The sequence below is a fragment of the Uloborus diversus genome, chromosome 2 (assembly GCF_026930045.1).
Source record: "Uloborus diversus isolate 005 chromosome 2, Udiv.v.3.1, whole genome shotgun sequence".
Lineage (NCBI taxonomy): Eukaryota > Metazoa > Arthropoda > Arachnida > Araneae > Uloboridae > Uloborus > Uloborus diversus.
The window spans coordinates 86,323,530-86,338,984 of NC_072732.1; the positions used below are offsets into that span (position 1 = coordinate 86,323,530).

General features: G+C 30.2%; 1 protein-coding gene across 1 annotated transcript in view; it reads right to left on the bottom strand.

The window, feature by feature from the left end:
* Nucleotides 1-11,268, bottom strand: part of LOC129216392 (spindle assembly abnormal protein 6 homolog) — a 70,289-nt gene extending 59,021 nt beyond the window's left edge. The window contains exons 1-5 of the mRNA XM_054850607.1: nucleotides 11,157-11,268; nucleotides 10,419-10,479; nucleotides 8,602-8,681; nucleotides 8,126-8,230; nucleotides 1,111-1,285 (exon numbers count right to left, since the gene is read on the bottom strand). Of these exons, the coding sequence (XP_054706582.1) occupies nucleotides 1,111-1,285; nucleotides 8,126-8,230; nucleotides 8,602-8,681; nucleotides 10,419-10,479; nucleotides 11,157-11,242 (507 nt within the window). The 5' untranslated portion in view covers nucleotides 11,243-11,268. The remainder of the gene's footprint in view (nucleotides 1-1,110; nucleotides 1,286-8,125; nucleotides 8,231-8,601; nucleotides 8,682-10,418; nucleotides 10,480-11,156) is intronic.
* Nucleotides 11,269-15,455: the final 4,187 nt, after the last annotated feature.

Consider the following 15,455-nt stretch of genomic DNA (forward strand, 5'->3'; position numbering starts at 1 on the left):
TAAAATACAAATTCTACGTATAAATATGCAAAATTTGAAAAGGAAAGCGTAGTAAGATAAATTTTCAATTTAATATGAAAACAATTGTTTTCAAGATTATTTACTAAACAACTGTTATCACAAAATACAGGAAAAGTTGAGAAAAATCAGCATTAGAATAAAAAGATAATAGCCCTAAGCAAAACATTAATTATTTTCCAAAAAAAAAAAAAACTTTTGAAACTACAGTAAACTCGCCTTTAATCCATTCCATTAAAATGCCACGTAAACCAAAATCATGTAAATTAAGACTTCACTTAATATTAGTGTGAAAATAGGGATTAGGTTCTAATGGTTAACAAAAAAATTCTTCAATCCAGAGTTAGATAAATATGTAATAAATTTCAGTAACAAATCAAACAGGTCATTTGAGGCAGTGAGAAGCAAAGAGAATTAAGTGGACTTTTTCAAATTTTGAGTAAAACACGTTTGAAGTTCAGATCCTAAGTAGGCTTTCATTGTAATTTTTTTCTAAATCATGCTGCATAGCAGCACCCACCAGAGCTACTAGTACCTCTTGCTCTAAAGCAGAGGAGAGGTTCTCCTACCATTTGTACTGATTATCTTGAAATTTTTAATTTTGACACTTACATCTCTTTGCTTCTCACAGCCACATTTGTCATTGTCAAAGAATGTTACATAACTTTCAATGTGAAAGATTTTGATTTTGTCATTGATGTCTGTATTCTAGATAGTTTTGTCCTCCATTGTCTCTTTTGAAACCCTTTCTTCAATGAGCTTGTATGAGTCTAATAACTTTGCTTCTAGAACTCTTTCTTCTTAAAATAATTACAAAAATATATGTCTTCGGTGACCTAAACTTGCTTATTAGCAAGCCAAAACACTGTTCATTGCACGTTATCAGCAATCTCAAGGTTTTAAATTTTGAAGGAAGGGAATTTTTTTTTTTTTTTTGTAACTCTGCTTTTGAATGAAATAAAAACTCATCTGCATAAAATAAATTAAAGACGTCAAATATTACACCGTGTATAATCAAATCTGCTTAAAATAATGGTCTACTGTATTAAAAAACATACTATTTTCAAAGAAATCGGGCAATTTAAAGCCTACCTTTAGATTTCGAAAACATGATACAAGATATTGTTTAACAGCAGATTCTGAAGCTACCACTAGTTTGATAGATAAATGTGTTAAATGCTTGAATGGATTAGTTTCTATAACATCCAAATTTGATGGTGAGGAGATATTACCAAGTCTATCATTAACATTAAATGTTAATATGAATCTGAAAAAGAAAAAGAGCACAAAATCAAAACTTTGCAAAAGTATAAATCAGATAATAAGATAAATAAATACCTTCGTGCTGTACAGTAGAGTAAGAAATAACAACGTCAAAAAAGCACAAATTGCAGATTGCTGCAGACACATGTTTCGGCATTACAGGGAACGCCTTTTTCGTGCCTGCAGTAATCTGTAATTTGTGCTTTTTTGACGTTGTTATTTCTTACTCTAAATCAGATAATGTTCTAATTTAAACAGATTTTAAAAAAGCAGTTTTTTCTGAACTACAAGTCTTAGTGGAAAGATAGAATGAATTACAATAGACTCCTGGTTATCTGCAGTAATTAGCTAATGGAAAAGCCGATCTGCTAAATTGACAAATAATAAGGAGATATACTGAACCTCCTAATCAAAAACCCTTAATGTCTCAGAAAAAAATCCGACTGCATTTTGCAAAGTTTCTATGTATTTTCCAACCATAGTTATCTCGTTTCCCCCCCCCCCCCCAAAACCCTTGAAATGTCGAAATTTTTGCACAGAAGCAAGTTTCAATTGCTGCTTTTTCCTTGGAAAATTGTTTTAACAGAACCAGTTTCAAAGACAATTGCTTGTACTGATGCTGATTGATCTGAACAACAAATATTTTTTACAACTAGGTATAACTTGAGAATGCAATAGAAATAGCATTATAAGTTTATAAAGTCTGACACTGATGAAGAAAACCTATTTTAAAAAATAGCTATTTCGGATTTAAATGAAAGTTTTAAAACATTTTATACCTATCTCAAAAAGCTTTTTTGGCTATGTAAATACATTTCTATATGAATATCTTTTGTAGTTCTCAGAAGATTTTGACTATTTTTAACTTCTCACCAAACGCCAAAGTAACCGGGATATACCTTCTGGTAAGAGAGGGTTTAGTTACGGTTGGGTCGTTCCACGTCAAATCAACCACAAAAATGGGATTTTAACACCCACCGTCTCGGAATTTGATCAAACTTGGTATACTTCATCCCTTTATGGTTACAAGCAACCCCCTAATTTTTTTTCTTTCAGTATCAATGCGTTTTGATTTTACAGCCTTTTGAAATTTGGCGATTTTACATTTTTTGTCATTTTCCAGACACTCAAACTGAGATGTTGTTGTTTACGAAAAAAATTATTTCTTGGTAACTAATGCTATAATCTTTTTGAAAATTTTTACTCAAAATAGGAAGACTTTGAACATGTTGATAAAAAATATTTCAATAATCTTAGTTTGCACAAATTTTTTTTAAAAAATTAGAAAATTGAAAATTTTGAATTTTTTTTTCAAAAAAAGATGTTGGCAAAAAACTGAATTTCAACAAAAGGGTCAGTTTTAAAAATCATGATTTTTTTAAAAAATGATCATGAATATGTACTCTAACTTATCCAATGAAAAACATTAGGGGACTTTAAGGGATTCTGCCCCCCCCCCCTCCCGATTCTGGAAAAAAAGCATAAAACATCATACAATCTCTTCCATATTCTTAAAAACAGAATTGTCAACAATTATGACAAAAATTCAAATATAATGTGTTGAATATAGAATTCAAATATAAAAAAAATATACTTAAGCTTCTATTTTATTTGAAATAGTTTAAAATTTGTCAAATCAACCACAAAAATGGGATTTCAACACCTACCATCTAGATTTTGATGAAACTTGGTATACTTCCTTATTTTGTGGTTAAAAGCAATCCCCTAGTTTCTTTTGTTTCAATCTCAATGTATTTTAATTTTATAGACTTTTGAAATTTTTCGATTTTGCATTTTTTTGTCATTTTCAAAGATACTAACTGAGCTGTTGTTAATGGGGGAAAAAATGTTTCTCAGCAACTAATGATATTACCTTCTTGAAAATTTTCATAAAAAATGTTAAGACTTTAAATATTTTTATAAAAAATATTATAATAATCTTAGTTTATACAAAGAATTTTTTAAAAATCAGAAAGTTAAACATTTCGATTTTTTTTTGGTCAAAAAAACCATTGTTGAAATTCTAAATTTTTAACATCAGGGTCAGTTTTAAAAATCATGATTTAAAGAAAAAATGATCATGAGTATGTGCTTTAACTTTTCCTATGAAAAAAGTTATGGGTCTTTTAGGGATTCTGTCCTCTCCGCCCTAGAAACAACAAAAGCATCATAGAGAAAAGTTTTTCCATGTCTTTGAAACAAGAGTTCCCAGCAATTATTTAAAAAATTTAAATATGAAGTGTGTTAAATATTGAACTCAAACATATAAATTTAATATTCAAGCTATTTTTTTATTTGAAATAGTTAAAAATTATTACAATTATATTAAATATAGACACTCTGAAAATAAGATATCATGAAATTCAAAAGTTGCAAACAACAATATCTGCATATGGATTACTGCATTTTAGTCCAGACAAGTTAAAACAAAAGTAAAGTCTTAACACCAATTCATAATCATGCAGTTTCTAGTACTTTCAGGATCCCCCCCCCCCTACGTTTGAGAAAAATTGCTATCGTGGAACTGCTTTTCCATTATAGTTTTACTGCTATACAATGACAAATTCATCCTTTTAATTTCTTGAAATTACATTTAACACCCCTTAAAAAATAATGGCCTGATTGTTTAGTAATAATATGACTAAATAAAGTAAATTACCTTTCCCCCTCCCCTCAAAGCAAATTAAGAAATAAATTAGTATTTATGCACCTCTCGTATTCAATGGATTTTTATATTTTTTAATGACAATCGGAAAACAAATTATTATTTGCATGGAATTTTTTTTGTCCAGATTCCCCCCCCCCCAGTTTAATGACATAACTCGCAACTTTTCCTCAACTTACTGGGGTTCCAAAATTTTGTATCACTTATGCTTATTAATGCTTAACATTCACATTATAAAAATTAATTCCAGTAAATGAATTTTCTATTATTTTTGTTTTCTTTCTTTTTAAAAACAATAATAGATTTGAATATCTTGTGAGGAATAAATACATAATTGTTGAAAAGAGATAAAAGCTTCTTGTTAGTGAGGTCTGCTAAAAAAAAAAAGTCCTGCTCATACTTGCTTAGAAAACAAGTAATGGTGCCTTCTTTCTCTACATGTCTCCCATGGAGTACATTTTATCCTACCCTATCAAAATTGCACTAACAGCACAGAGTGGTTGCTGACTCCCCTGGATAAAAGATAGAATTCTCAGAAAGAACTTTTCTAAAATTTTGAGAAAAGGTCAATATGAAAGAATGAATTGAACTAGAATAACTAGAGTAACAGAATAGTTGACTTATAGGAGTTCTAGCAAAATGTGTGTCAAGCTAGAAAGCTTTTCAACCATTGAAGTTAGCATTGGGCAGACCCTAAGAAAAATAAATGTCGAGTTACCTGGATTATCAGTGTGTCCAGTTACTGAAGTTTCACTGTATTTAAACTGGAATATATATAAGGTTTATAAATCATTTGTAGAAAATAAAAAGTGGCTTAAAAGAACATACTGCCCTTGATAAAACTAATGCAGCAGTTGAAAGAGGGATCAAGAAAAAGAAAGTGTATTTTAAATAAAAAGTAGTTACCAATCTCACAGTCATAATATAAACAACTAACTATAAACGTAAACCATACAGCTTGCTGATCAGCCGTCATCTAATACCAGCTGTTCCTTTTTGGGGGCTAGTAAAGCAACCAAAGTTAGGGAGGTGACAGGCAAATATATTAAAAAGAAAACAAAACATCTAAAAAAAATTACTAATGAAGTGTAAAATAAAAATACCTGTCATTTGTACAAATGCCAGGTTATTAGGATCCATTTATGATCATAGAAACACTCAAGATAACAAAACACACTTTTAGGGTCAAATGAGATCATGGGCGCCCATATGCAAAGTCGCAAGGGGGGCTCAAATATTTTCCCGTGGTTTAGCTGGATATTTTCCCTGTAGAAAACAATTTCAGGACAGATTAGAGTCATTAAAATTAGACATTTTTAATAACTTATTCATTAAAAGGGGTGGAGAAGAAATATTTTTACATTTGTGCAAAGAAAAAAGTACTAAAAGCAAGGAAGTTCTAATTTGAAAAGGGGGGGCTCGAGCCCCCCCCCTTGCCCCCCTATATGGGCGTCCTTGAATGAGATTGTTGCAAAGCCTTAATTATAAACATTTTGGGCAATGGTAACCATTTTAAACTCATACCCAATAAATTGCTATGTTAAACCAAATCCAAGTTTCAGTTTGATATTGCATTCGATTAATGAATCAAGTTAAAAGCTCTGAGCTGGTATTTATAAGATTTTTAATACTTTGTATAAACTGCCTAATTATAAATTAGAATTAAATAAAAAGTTTTAATTTCTATGTTGCCCTAAGTTTAACAATAATTTTTAGCATGCATAAATTGTTATAGGAAAATTTCGAATTTTGCGATATCTTATTTTTATTGTTTATTATTAATTAATTTAATTAATTATTTACAATTCAAAAAATCTTGAGTATTTAAATGTTTACATTTAAGTTCAAACACCAATGTATTTCAATATTGAAATTTTCTTTAATGCAATTATTAACTTAGCTTGTAATATTGTGATCAACTTTTTTTCATTAATCAAAATAAGGGGCAGGGGGGCAGAATCCCTCAAAGTCCCCTAAAGATTTTCATTTTATATGTTAGCACACATGTTAATGATCATTAAAAAAAATATATAAATTATTTTAATTTAGACCCTCATGCCAAAATTTTAAAATTTTGACTATCATTTTTTTATTGAAAATATTAAAAAATTTTCAGTTTGTTAATTTTTTTTAATTGCTGAATATAAATTTAGATTTTTGACATATTTTTTTCTGAAATACTTGAAATCTTAATATTTAATATAAAAAATTTTAAATTTTTTTTATCTTTAGTTATTGAGAAATAATTTTTTTTGCAAACAGCTGCTGTTCATTCTCAGAGAACTGTAAATGACAACTAACGCAAAATCGCAAAACTTTGAAGGGTCAAAAAATAAAAACTATTTTTAATAGAGAAGAAATACTTTAGGAGGTTACTTAGGACTATGAAAAGTAGAAGTATACAAAGTTTCATTGGAATCTGAGATGGTGGGTGTTGGGGTGTGGTTGAACTGACATGGAATGACCCGGTTACAACAGTCCTTACATGGATATAAACTCTCACATTAGGATTGACAAATATAGCCAAGGGTTTGGGGGGAGTAGGAGGGGGGACAACCTGCCACCCCCTCCAGGCAACAAGTATCAGCTAGCATATTTCATATGCACATAATTATTGCATTATTATTATGTTTTATGTAGAGACTAGCATGCAAAAGCTTTGTCACTGACAAACCCCCAAGGTAAAACAATGCACCCAGTTTTTTCTATCATTTTCAGTTTTCAATGTTAGGGCCACCTGCATCACTTTAGCTAATATTTTACAAAGAGAAAAACTTTATTAGATCAGGATAAATATGCTTTTAAAAAATATATGTGTATATAACTTAAACAGGGTTGCCACTCTATTCTGGGAAACAAATTCCCAGCATTTTCTTTGTATGAATATGAAGTCATTATACAACCATGGGCAGGTAAAGGGCAGTAACTGCAAATTTTTCATTCACCTATTTTTCTCACCTATTGCCAGGCCTGGCTCTTGGGGTAGGCGAACTAGGCAGCCGCCTAGGGCGGCAGATTTTAGGGGTGGTAAATTTCAAAATTGAAATTTTTTTAAGCGTATGAATATTTGTTTCAGCGCCACAAGATTCACTGCTTCAATGCTAAAAAAATATTAATAATAATAATAATTTAGAGTGTGTAGCTTGGATATGCAAAACTCAGTTTGTAATTTAACTAGAAACTCCCTTTAATTGTGTAAACACTTTACTATTATTTTTATTTTATTAAAATATCATTATTTTATTGTTTTATTACTTATTATTCAATGGGGTGGGGGTGGCACTTGTCCATATCGCCTAGGGTGGTAGAACCACTAGAGCCGGCCCTGTCTATTGCACGTTAGCTTTACAGTACAAACTTGCTTATTTGGTTTCCGCTGGAAAAAAAGCGTGAAAAACACGTCTAATTACAACATTTCCCTACAGTTAGCATTGAACCCAACACACATTTCTTCAAATATCTCAAAAACTCATTTCTGTAGATTCTGTCGTTTACCTGCCCACGGCAGTATAAATGAGCAAACAGATATTTGACAAAGAACATTCATTCCTGATAGTTTCATCACAGGAGGGAAAAAACAAACAAATCAAAACAACAGGCAATAAAGAAAAAATTTATTTTAAATGAAATAATAGTATGGCAATTGTATTTATATTAAAAAAAATTCTTAAAAAAATCTCTTTACCATTAAAAAATGCAAATGTAAACAGAACAATAAATATTGATCACTAATTTTGAGCTCTCTAAATTAAATTAGCATAAAATTCAAGACTCATGTCAAAAAAACGAAAAAATAATTTTGGGTTTCATGATACTAGACATTTTAATATTCACTTAAATAAACAAACAAAAACTTAAAATAAAATTACCATTTCTAATTTTATTTATATTTCAAAAATATATATATTATTATTATTATTTGGTAATTTATATATTTGGGCATTGATTTTCGCAACTTCAATTTTAAAAAAAATCATGAAATATCTTGCATTTTCCAGGTTATTAAAAAAGTTTTCAAAATTCCCTGTATTTCCCCTGTTTTTTCCTTTTTTAATTCCCAGTATTTTTTCTGTTTCTTCAGGCTACCTTACGGCGTGGCAACCTTGTTAAATGGTTTCTTTTTTTTCAATCAGTACAAAATTTCATGAACAAGCTGTATAATAATTAGGTAATACTCACTTTGGGGTTGTGCTGCTTTCTTCGTGCATGCATAATTCAATAAGTTCAATGAACTTCTGAGGAAATGCAGAAAAATCAACTAACAAGCCTTGACTAGTTTTGAGGCTGAAATTTTTTAAAGTTTTAAATAAAATTCAAAGTGCTCAGTAAACATGCATTCAAAAAGGAATTTAAAAACAATATTTAACAAATAAATTTGAAATATTTTAACAAAAATGTAATGAAAAAAAGCTTTGAAGAGCAAACAAAAAAGTCATAAGTAAAAAAGTTTAGTTCATATTTTTAAAGTACTAAGTGGTTTCAGATCAACACTTTACACAATATCTTAATTTAAATGATTATTAACATAGCAACCATGAAGATACTGTAAGTGCAAATTTGTTCCCAAAAAATAAACAAGGCATTTAAAATCGGAATGACTTTAAGCTCTGAAATTACGAAAAAATGCAAATAAATTTTAGAAATAAAATATAAACCTTTGAAAATCATCTTCAGTCAAATGTAAATTGTAGAGGAAAAAAGGGTCATTGTTATCAGTCAATGAAACCACTAGTTCCTGTGGAAGATAAAATATTAATGAACATTAAAACTTAATTAATGAATTAAATATATACCCTTTTTTTTGAGTGAATTAAGAGCACATTTACAAGAAGTTTGTGTGAAAATTATTCTAAACAAAATGCAGTAAGCATCAAAAATGAGTAAAATACTATTCTTACATTGGATACAAAGATGCTGCGTTTTACAAAATGAAGGCATCAGAAGTAGAAAAACAGCAAACAAAATAATTTAATCAAGTGGGGAAAAAAATAATATTGTATTTTACAGTTCTACACAATAAATGATCTTAATAAATAAATACATAATCAACGAACATTTGAGGTCAAGAAAAAAAAATGGAGGTAGGTAGGTGAAAGCATAACAAACTGCATTTTGGGTGCATAACTGATACACAATGACAATTACTCTTGTTACATACCTTAATTTAGCAGACTCTACAAGTACAAAAATTCAACTTCATAAAATTACATAGTTCAACTTATGTTAAGTTAAAATATTATATGCTCAATTGTTTTAATTTTTTTCCAAAAAATCAGTAATGACTGATAATAAGCTAATTGTGAACAAAATGAAATTTGCAAAAATTAACAAGTAGGATAATTAAACAAAGACAAAAGTAGTTAATATTTTAATCATTAAAATAAAAAATAAAACAAGTTAATCTGAGATAGCACACGTCAAAATAAATTCTAATTGCCAAAAGTATAAAAATATTTATAAGAGGCAAAAGGATTGAAATTTCAAACATGAAAAGCCATTTTCCGTAAAGTCTGAGGAAGTTCAATGTTGCCATGATACCAAAAACAAATTCCTTTACTAGTTATTGAAATTAAACAGAAAACAAACTAATCTAAGGCAGCATATATGTCAAAATAATTTTAGACTGTCAAAAACATCAAAATATATACAAGATGCAAAAGGTTGAAATTTTAAACATGAGAAGCCATTTTCGTAAAGTCCGAGAAAGTTCAATGTTGCCATAATACCAAAAATAAATTCCTTTACTATTTACTGAAATTAAACATAAAATATACTAATCTAACGTAGCATAGATCTCAAAATAATTTCCAACTGTCAAAAACATCAAAATATTTACAAGATACAAAAAGATTGAAATCTCAAACAAAGCAATTTTCTGGATGCTGAATATCGAACACATATTCAAAAAATTGCACTGCGAAAACATTCTTTAAAAATTTTGAGCATAATCATATGATTTGTAAAAGAATTCAGGCACTAAGAATTCTTTCAAAGTTTTTCAAGCGCTTGAAAATGAGCCTATTTTTAAAAGGCACTTTTCAAGGTTTTTCAAGAGTGTTACAAATCCTAGGAGTTATAGAAAATTGTGAATAAAAGATCTACCGGTTAGAGGGACTCGACTGCATTACATTCATTTTACACAACGTGCTATGTAAAAATTATTTCCTAGTGATTGCAGGGGAAAAAACTGAACCTTTTTTTTTATTTTGCATCTAGCATGAAACAATAAGCACTTATTATCTTCAATAAAAAATCATTGTTTCAATGTTTTGTCTGTCATAGAAATCCAAGATTCCACTCATAATTTGCTTTTTTCAAACTTCAATTTTGAATTCTATGCTTTTCACAAAATTTAATCATCATAAAATTACTCTTCATACCTAGAAAATAGTTCAAACCAGATTCATTTTCTACTTAATTCTGAATTTAGTAAAGAGATTAAGATTTGAATAACAAAATAATAAACACTTGCTTTTCCATAAACACCAGATGAAGCTTTCTGCCATTCAATACTTAATAACAATCTGCTACTCCTGCAAGAAAAGACAGTTTCAATAAAAAAATATAAAAAAGAGTTAATTACTTTAATCAATGCAGATCATGTTATTTATTCACTGAATTAGGCTGAAAAATAATGTAAACAGAAACAGAATAGTGGTTAGTCACAACACATAGGGACAAGTTTTAACCAACTCGCTAAAACATACTCCAAAATCTTCATTCCCATTCCCTGATGAGATGGAAAGATATATTATTGATTTTTAACAATTGTAAATACCAAGAAAAGATTCGTTCATAATAACATTTTAACAGTAGCTAATATCAAATTAAAGTCTTTATCAAGACAGTTTCAAAACAAATTTATCATTTTTGCAACATTATGTACATCAATAATTACGTCAAATAGGAAAAATCGAATATAATTCACCAATGAAACCACTCAAACAGTTTTCAATAGTCAAAAGGGGAAAAAACACTGGTTCAGCCTCCAGTGCAGTCTGCCCCGGATTGAAAATAGCACTTTTCAAGTAAAAACATGTTTGTCTTAATCTTTGAGTATAAATACAGAAAATATGATACGGACATCACAAGACTTTTGTGTACGCCTATTAAATAATTTATGTATTTTAATAACTATACGGATATAAAGATATGGGTATAGAGTATGTGTATTCATGTACGCAAATTAGACGTTATAATTCTTGAATACCTGATTTGACTGGTTAAGGTGTCTTTTATGGTGACAGGCACAGTCTTGGAGAACAACTTCTGCTCATCTGTATCGCTTGGAAGCATATTTTTTTATTCCATTTGGAAAATACACTGGAAAAATATAAGTACTTGAAATAATTCACACAAAAAAATCTTAATCATGGAACTATACTCAAAACAAGACCAAGTTGGTCTTGTATAAAACATTCGTTAGGCAAATTTAATAAAAGAACAATAAAGTTATTCCTTACAAATGAAAAAGAATACACTCGCTTTGAACACAGAATAAAAAAACAAAGAAAACAAATCAAATAGAATATTTTATTCAGTATTTAACGATCACTGACACTTCCAGTGACAATTATTTTCATGCATGTGAAAATATTTTGATTGAACTTGGGCGCTATTCCGTTTTCATTGGTTGTTACGTTACTGACGAAACGGAAGAAGTGCAAGTGCTTACTTCCCAGGCGTGTAACAGGGGGAATGTTCGGTTGCGTTCGACGAGCACGACCGAGCGCGACCGGTTGGTTAATCACGTGACAGATAATGATCACGTGCTCCAATTAACCAATCAACTGCTTAGAATGATAAACGCTGCGGTAACCGGTTGATCAGAGAACGCTGCGGTTAGTGACCGGTTACCTACCGGTTAACCGGTGAGGTTCGTCGAACGCAACCTTCGAGTACAGTAGCCGGTTAACTGAAATAGAGAGTGCGTTCGACGAGCACGACCGAGAGTGACCGTTAATCACGTGACAGCTAATGATCACCTGCTCCAATCAACCAATCAACTGCTTAGAATGGTAACCGGTTGATCATAAAACGCTGCGGTTAGTAACTGGTTACTAACCGGTAGACCGGTGAGGTTCGTCGAACGCAACCAGAGTTAAATACCATAAAATTGGCTGATTTTAAGCAGGACATCCCCCCCCCCCCCGAGAAATTTTTAGTTACGCCACTGTTTATGACAAATTTCACATTTTGTCTCTGGAAACCAGACACATATTTCCAGTGGTTCTCAACCTTTTTGAGCACTTCTTCTTTGAAAAAAAAAACACAATTTGGCGCTAGTGAACAACAATATTCTTGAAAAGATTAATTCCTAATTAAAATTTAAATGAACTAGGGGGCTCCAATCCCTATAATTATAGTGTCTAGGCACTATATACTATGATACTATAGCCCCCTCCTCTGTGACGTTCACTAACCCCCGAAGATTGCTTCGCAACCTTATTTGATTAGCAAAGATTTTATATTTAAATCGTCAATTACAGTCGTGGTGCCTAGAGTCCCTCTAGTGGTGCCTAACCTTTTTCTGTCCGAGGGCTACACCCACACCTCATATTAAAATCATTCCTGCTGATGGTCAGAACTAAAGATGGAAACAGTCCGAATAAAACCGGAAGAAAACGGGAAAAAATCGCTTTTTTCCCGCAGGGGTTTATTTCCGATTCGGAAAAACTGAAAAATTGAATTTTTCAACTTTTCAGGAAGTTTTAACTGTAAATTTCAGTAAAAATTGATAAAATTAGTATATCTCATACTAAAATTCTGATGCTATTTCCTCCCCCCCCCCCCCTTGTATTCTAAAATATCGTCTAACTTTGATAATGCAAGTTGTTATATGACAGTAAAATTTGCATATATAGATCAAAAAACATTTAATACTTTTTGCTCAAAAAATTAAACGTTTTCCAAAAAATTATCTCAATAATATCAGTTATATATTTATTTATTTACTAGAGTGTCTTAAAAAATGAAAGTCGGTTTTTCAAGTCGCACATCCTCTTATATTTTTTCGTTTAGATCAAAACAGCTGTGAAAAAAGTTTCATATAATTTAAACGGCTACCCGTGCCGACTTGCGCCTGAAATTGTAAACTAACCTTGAATACTAGGCCGAATAAGATATTTTTTTGAAGTTCGAAATTTCATGTTGATAAAAAAACCGTTGCCTATATAACCCAACATGTACCATAAAAATATTTATCTAAATTAAAAAATATTTAGGTGTCTATCAGGAGACCTAAAATTTATAATTTTCTTCACAAGATTGATTTTTTTCGATTTTTTCGATTTACCATACAAAAAATTACACATACATTCAAAAAATAAAATATCAAGTTCGAAAATTATTAGCGAACACATTTTCAAATCAACATTTGCAATTGAATAATAATAAAAATGATAATAATAATAATAATAATACATTTAAAATGAAAAATTTAACTCAAAATTGAAAAGATCCATATTTTGAGTATCATGTGGGAGACTTAAATGTAGCAAGAGAGCAAAAATTGCTATTTAGCGCTATTATAGACTCGATGTTTATATTTTTTTATCTTGATTACTTCTTAAAATTTACATTACAGTTTTAAAAATATATAGAGAAATTAAATAAATTTTTTGAAGAAAATTACAAATTTTAGTCCTGATCGACACCTAAATATTTTTTGATTTGGATAAACATTTTTGTGGCACATGTGTTTCTAGAGGCAACGTTTTATAAATATGAAGTTTCAAACTTCCAAAAAAATTTTTTTTCGATTCGGTCTAGTACACAGTGTTGGTTCACACTTTCAGGCGCATGTCGGCATATGAAATATGGCAACCCGTTGCCATATTTCAAATTGTAAGAAACTTTTTTACTTTTTTTTGACCTAAAAGTAAAAATATAAGAGGGTGTGCGACTTGAAAAATTGACTTTCGTACTTTTTTTTTGGGGGGGGGGACGCCCTAATATATATTTTAGTATTAACTTTTACATTCCATTGAACAAAACCCAACTAACTTTTACATAGCACAGAACAAAACTTAAACTTAAATAAAAAGTTTTGAAAAAATACAGAACTTAATTATTATGAATTCACATGGCAGTAAATTAAACACCACTTTAAAAAAAACATTCTGCATACTCTGCCCTGCTAAGAATAGCAGTGGAATCTGCAGTAGAGCTTAAACTGAGATAGTGCGTTTTAAAGTTTGGCTCTTCTATACATTTGATTCATGTCTTTTTTTTTTTTTTTTCTTTTGCAGAATTTTTCTAAAAACTATTTCCCGATAAAATGACCCTAAAATATTTTATTTATTAAGCAAAATTCGAAACAGAGAACAACTTAATTACAATAACTCAATTTCGTTCAAAAGTGCAGGTATGACTACTTTTACTAATGTGCTTACCACGGCCGCATAGTAAACTGAAACTGCAGCGTGAGTTTTGGTTCAGCTTTAGAAACTATTACGCAGTTTTGGTCTGGGGGTTCTGTTGGAAAGATAAAGGAAAACAAATATAGTTTTGATTTGGACTTTGACTGGATTGGAAAATATCAAAACTCAAAAGCTTTCATTTTCATACAGTAAAGTTACATTGCAAAGGGGGGGGGGGAATCATACTTATTTTTCTTTCAAACAATATCAATCATGTTTCAATGTCAATGACTGCTGTAATTATTTCAAGTTTCAAAGGCAGTCTAAAATATAAAACCTAATTGTTATGAGTAGACACACCTTACCCAATATTATTCGTTGAACCACGATTTGATTTATTTCTCGTGTTTGACCAAGAAAGCTCTCGTTTATAAAACAAAATGGCTATTTTTTCTTATGAAACGTACCTATATACGTATTTCTGTCAAGTAGAAAAAGAAGATGCCTGGATCGCATATGTTTTTTAATGCTTAACCCATTATATGTTTCAAGAAAAAATAAAAAATCCTATTTTTATTCATAAAAAAAAATCAAATTTTCCTATTTTTATAGAAAATCCCGGAAAAAACCGGTTTTTTTCACCACTTCAAAATTTCCGGAAGTTTTACATCTCTAGTCAGAACACAAATAATGTTTCAATATACATATTTTTTTTCAAAATAACATTAGAAAAAAAAGAAAAGGAAAGAAAACCACAAACAAATGATTCCTGTTATCATTAATTTATGCTTAATTTTATTAAATGGCATTTGTTTTTCAGAAACCAGTTCTGAATTGAGACATTTTCACTAATAGTGCTTTTTCAATTTGTAAAATGGAACGAAACAACGGGTTACACGGAACAGCTTCGTGGGCCGGATGTGACTCGCGGGCCGTGGGTTGGCCACCACTGGTCTATTAGAAAGAATCAGATTATAAAAAGCGTTACGAGTTCCGTTTCGAACAGAATGAAAATCCACCTCTCCCTCCAAAGGAAATTTAAGTAAAGAGCTTACAAATAAAGCACATTCCCGCTCCCACCCGAAGACAAAAAGAACTTAATAGAAATATGCATAACCAAGATATTTATTTAAATAAAGGAGCTTTGG